The sequence below is a fragment of the Erigeron canadensis genome, chromosome 5 (assembly GCF_010389155.1).
Source record: "Erigeron canadensis isolate Cc75 chromosome 5, C_canadensis_v1, whole genome shotgun sequence".
NCBI lineage: Eukaryota > Viridiplantae > Streptophyta > Magnoliopsida > Asterales > Asteraceae > Erigeron > Erigeron canadensis.
This window is the reverse complement of record NC_057765.1, coordinates 14,475,236-14,480,562: the sequence shown is the minus strand read 5'-3', so window position 1 is coordinate 14,480,562 and position 5,327 is coordinate 14,475,236. Positions and strand designations below refer to the sequence as shown.

Here is a 5,327-nt window from a genome sequence, read left to right as displayed (position 1 = left end):
TGTGTGTTTTCTTGGAGGCTAAGTTGATGGAATGGGAGTTTGTGAAATACGAGGCTACACCAGAAATACGAGGCCAAGACATAATACGATGCCGAATTTAAAATACGAGGTCGATACACAATTACGGGGTCGTTACACAAATATGAGGTCGGATTTTCAAGTTTAAAATTTTTGATTTGACTAAAAATTTTCGTGGTCAACTCATGGGTGTTACAGTCTCCCCTACTTAAAGGAATTTCATCCCGAAATTCAAATTACGCATTATGTTTCAAGTTCTAGCCACACACCAAGTTTCCAAGCCTCAAGCTATATATTAAGTTTCAAGTCTACTCAACAAGCTACAAGTATCAAGTCACGCATTAAGTTTCAACCATCGAATCACACAATAAGCATCAAATCACATATTAAGTTTCAAGCATCAAGTTACACATTAAGCATCAATCACATATTAAGTTTCAAGCATCAAGTTTCACTCTAAATTTCAAGTTTACTTACTAAGCTTCATGTATCGAGTTAGGCGAACAAGTGTGGATACTTAAGCTTCATTTGATCTTCTCGTTCCCAAGTAAACTCTGGGCCTCTATGGGAGTTCCAACGAACTTTCACAATAGTATACTTATGTCTTTTGAGCTTTTTGACCTCCCGTTCCATAATCTCAACAGGTTCTTCCTTGAAGCTTAAGTTACTATCTACACGTATTTCGTTTAAAGGAACGTTTCTCGTCTCATCAGCTAAGCACTTCTTAAGGTTCGATACATGGAATACATCGTGAACATTACTAAGTTCAAGGGGAAGTTTCAAACGGTAAGCAACAACACCTATTCTCTCTGTAATCTCGAACGGTCCAATATATCTTGGAGCTAGTTTCCCCCTCTTAATGAATCTTACTACACCTTTCCAAGGCGACACTTCAAGCATCACTCGATCACCAACCTGAAACTATAGGGGTTTCCTTCGGTTGTCAGCATACTTCTTTTATCTATCTCTAGCCTTTATGAGGTTTTCCCTGATTTGTGCAATCCGTTCTGTAGTTTCCACAATGATTTCTGGCCCTATCAGTTGCATGTCTCCCACTTCGTGCCATGCAAATGGAGATCGACACTTTCTTCCATACAAAGCCTCAAAAGGCGGACATCCAATACTCGAATGATAACTATTGTTATACGAGAACTCTACTAGTGGGACGTGAGTATCCCAACTTCCCCCAAAGTCGATAACACATGCTCTAAACATGTCCTCCAAAGTCTGAATCATCCTTTCACACTGTCCGTCTATCTGAGGATGATAGGTCGTGCTCATATCTATGCGTGTTCCCATAGCTTTTTGCATTTACTTCCAAAACCCTGACGTAAATCGGCTATCTCTGTCACATATGATCGATACTGGAATGCCGTGCTTGGCTACAATCTCTTTCAGGTACAATCGTGCATACTCTTCCATCTTATAACCTTCTCGAATGGGTATAAAATGAGCTAACTTAGTTAGTCGATCTACTACAACTCATATTGCATCCTTACCACTACTGGTTCTAGTTAACTTGGTGACGAAGTCCATGGTTATACTTTCCCACTTCCATTCGGGAATCTCTGGTTGTCTTAGCAATCCTCCTGGTTTCTTGTGTTCTGCTTTAACCTTCAGATACGTTAAACACTTGCTCACATAAACTGCCACATCGTTTTTCATTCCTGGCCACCAAATTAGATCTCGCAAGTCTTGATAAATCTTATCTATCCCTGGGTGAATAGAATATCTCGTTTGATGCACTTAATCCATTATTAGCTTTTTTAATCCACCATACACAGGTATCCACAATCAGTCGCAAAAATACCGTCCTCCATCTTCTCTTTGATCGAATTGTTCTGCCATACCTCCCAACCCTTCTCTATCAATATTTTCCTTCTTGTTTGCTTCTACTTGTGCCCCAATAACTCTATCCTTCAGACTGTTGTGTACTGTAATGCTCATAGCTCTATATCGTCTTGGTCTAACTCTTTCCTTCCTACTCAAGGCATCCGGTACCATGTTTGCCTTCCCTGGATGATAACGGATCTCGCAGTCATAATAGCTAAACAATTCTAACCATCGTCTCTGTCGCATATTAAGATCTTTATGATTAAAAATATGTTGAAGGCTCTTATGATCTATGTATATCACACTCTTCGTCCCATATAGGTAATGTCTCCAACACTTCAGCGCGAAAACGATAGCTCCTAACTCCAAATCGTGAGTCGTGTAATTCTTCTCATGGATCTTCAGCTGTCTAGAAGCATATGCAATAACCTTTCCTCTATGCATCAATACACACCCTAATCCTTGTCCCGACACGTCACAATATACAATAAATTCATCAGATCCGTCAGGAAGACTTAAGATAGGCGCATTACATAACTTTTCCTTCAGTAGTCTGAAAGCTTCTTCTTGTTTCTCGCCCCAATCAAAACTTCTATCCTTGTGTGCAAGAACGTTAGGGGTTGTGCGATCTTTGAGAAGTTTTCGATGAATAGTCGGTAGTAGCCAGCTAATCCAAGGAACTATCTGATCTCTGTTGGTGTCTCCGACCTTCTACAATGCTCCACTATTTCTATCTTGCTGGGATCAACCTTTATTCCATCCTTATTAACTACATGACCCAAAAACTTCACCTCTTCCAACCAAAATTCACATTTTGAAAACTTTCTGTACAACTTTTCAGTTCTCAGAAGCTCTAACGCTTGCCTCAAATGTACTTCGTGCTCTTTCTTGGTCTTTGAGTAGACGAGGATGTCATCGATGAATACAATAATAAACTGATCTAAATAAGGCTTACATACACGATTCATGAGATCCATGAAAACAGCAGGCGCGTTCGTCAATCCAAAAGGCATCACTAAAAACTCGAAGTGCCCATATCTCGTTCTAAAAGTTGTATTTGGAATGTCCTCTTCACGTACTCTCAGCTAATGGTAACCCGAACGAAGATCAATCTTCGAGAAGTACTTAGCGCCTTCCAACTGATCGAATAGCTTGTCAATGCGCGACAATGGATATCGATTCTTGATCGTTAGTTTGTTCAACTCGCGATAATCAATGCACATGCGAAAGGACCCGTCCTTCTTTTTAACAAATAATATAGGTGCGCCCCAAGGTGAAGAACTCGGTCGGATGAATCCTTTATCTTGTAATTCTTGCAATTGTGTCGCTAGTTCTTGCATTTCAGAAGGAGCCAAACGGTACGGTGACTTAGCTGCTGGCATAGCGTAAGGTACAAGATCAATGCGAAACTCGACTTGTCTAGGTGGGGGTAATTCCACCACATCATCTAGAAAAACATCGGAGAAATCACGCACGATAGGAATATCAGCTAGCTTGACTACTTTTTCGGTAGCACTCATAAGATGTCGGTCGATGGTTTCGGTTCGCTCACCATGAATCTCTAGTACATGTCCATCACTCATAGGTATTCTAAGAATTTTTGTGCGACAAACAATAGATGCATCAACACGGGACAACCAATCCAACCCAACGATAACGTCAAAGCTACCCATTCCAAACGGAATCAAGTCAATGTAAAACGAATAGCCCTCAAGAGTAAGAATACATTTAGGCACTACACAATCTAGTCTAGCAAGTTGACCACTAGCTACCTCTATCTCATAATAAGTATGCAAGTAACGTGTTGGCACATTTAAGTTACACAACAAGTTAGTAGACACGAAACTGTAGTCGGCTCTAGAATCGAATAACATAGTAGCATCATGATCATTTAGAAGAAATGTACCAGTAACAACGTTAGGATCATTAGCAGCTTCCACAGCATTTAAGGCAAAGACCTGACCTCTGGCTTGTTGTCCTTGGTTTGCTCTTAGTGGAGGTGGACCGACAATCTGAAGCTAGTTAGGGTTCGCTGCTGTTGAGGTTGGTTGATGGTTAAGTCGAGGACATAGGTTACGGTAGTGATTAGTAGTGGTGCTGCTTGAACTCGTAGTGTTCTACAATCTCTTGCAAGGTGGGCAAACTTTTGACAGTTGAAACAAGTTCTACATGGTGAAGTTGCCAGATGGTGCAGATTACACTTGCCACATAAAGGGTGCTGGCCAACATAACCCTTCTGGCCCATCTTAGTTGCTGCATACACTCTTCCCACTTTTGCTCTTTTGTCTCCCCTGAATTCCCTCCTCTTACTCGTTTCCACCAACTCCCTTCTCTTGCTTCCTCCCCTACTTAGAATACCACTTCTCACTAGTTCTTCAGTCAGACTTCCTGCCTTGCTCACAACATCTCGAATAGTGGTCAGTCCAGCAGGCACCACTTGCACACGAACATGTGGTTCTAACCCAGCAATGTACTTCTCAATTCATTTTGGCTCAGGATCCACCAGGTGGGGAATCAATCTAGATAACTCATAGAATCTACTAGTGTAGCCGGCATGGTCTACTCCAACCATCGTAAGCTGAAGGAACTCAGTCTGCAATTTCTGTAACTTGTGGACAGGGCAAAACTATGCTTGCATCAGATCGTTGAACTCTTTCCAAGGCATAGCCAGGGCTGCATCTCTTCCTCCTCTAACGCAGATCTCATTGTTCCACCATGACAAAGCATCAAACACAAAACATCCAGCAACATAAGTAACTCTCTGATCATAAGTGCAGTGACTCATAGCAATTACAGCCTCCATCTTCTCCATCCACTGGAGATAAGCAGTTGCTCCACCCTTCCCATCAAAATCAATAGCCTTGCAGTTGAGGAAATCTTTGTAGGTACATCCTTGACGATATCTCGTATTACCATTCTCCCTAACAATCGCTTCGCGCTCAGCAACAACAACGACCTCACCTCTGACTTAATCTGCTTCTTGAACCACCGCTTCTTGTCTTTCCACATCAACTTCATTTCTGGCTCGTTGTTCTCCATTTCCAATGTTAACTCCCAGTACGACTGCCACTTGAGCTACAAGAGTCGGCAATAATGTCGTAAGCTGCTCAGCTAGGGTTCCATTCGGCTCCTGAACCTCCACATGTTCTCCACGACCACCTCGGCCACCACGGCCGCCACGACCACCTCTACCACCACAACCACCACGGCCACCACCTCGGCCAACTTGGCCTTTTTGAGCTCTGGCGTTAGCATTTGCTCTAGTTCGCACCATTTTTTCCTATATTAGGAAAATACGTTATCGGCGTTAGATCAAGGAAATAGTCGTTCGTGACATCATTTACGCACTCTCAAACAAACTCGTGGTAGCTTTTTACAATTGTAGACATTTATGCATTCATAACTTCACGTAAGCTCAAGAATTTAAGTATCACAATTTCATGTTAAACAATATCATCAATACAGGTTAATATCAC

The 5,327-nt window shown here is 41.9% G+C and overlaps 2 protein-coding genes across 2 annotated transcripts; both read right to left on the bottom strand.

The window, feature by feature from the left end:
• Positions 1–513: 513 nt before the first annotated feature.
• Positions 514–918, bottom strand: LOC122601224. The gene has a single exon (XM_043773988.1). It carries the CDS (start codon positions 916–918, stop codon positions 514–516), a length of 405 nt encoding a protein of 134 aa, XP_043629923.1.
• A 2,018-nt stretch (positions 919–2,936) lies between these two features.
• LOC122601223 lies at positions 2,937–4,654 on the bottom strand. Its single transcript, XM_043773987.1, has 2 exons — positions 4,547–4,654; positions 2,937–3,869 (listed from the first exon to the last, which is right to left on the bottom strand). Exons 1-2 carry the CDS (start codon positions 4,652–4,654, stop codon positions 2,937–2,939), a joined length of 1,041 nt encoding a protein of 346 aa, XP_043629922.1.
• Positions 4,655–5,327: the final 673 nt, after the last annotated feature.

Coding starts and splice junctions, on each gene's coding strand:
- LOC122601224 (XM_043773988.1), bottom strand. CDS start 918: ATGCTTGAAGTGTCGCCTTGGAAAGGTGTAGTAAGATTCATTAAGAGG.
- LOC122601223 (XM_043773987.1), bottom strand. CDS start 4,654: ATGGAGGCTGTAATTGCTATGAGTCACTGCACTTATGATCAGAGAGTT. Junction 3,870..4,546: donor GGTGGAACAATGAGATCTGC/GTTAGAGGAGGA, acceptor AACCCTAACTAG/CTTCAGATTGTCGGTCCACC.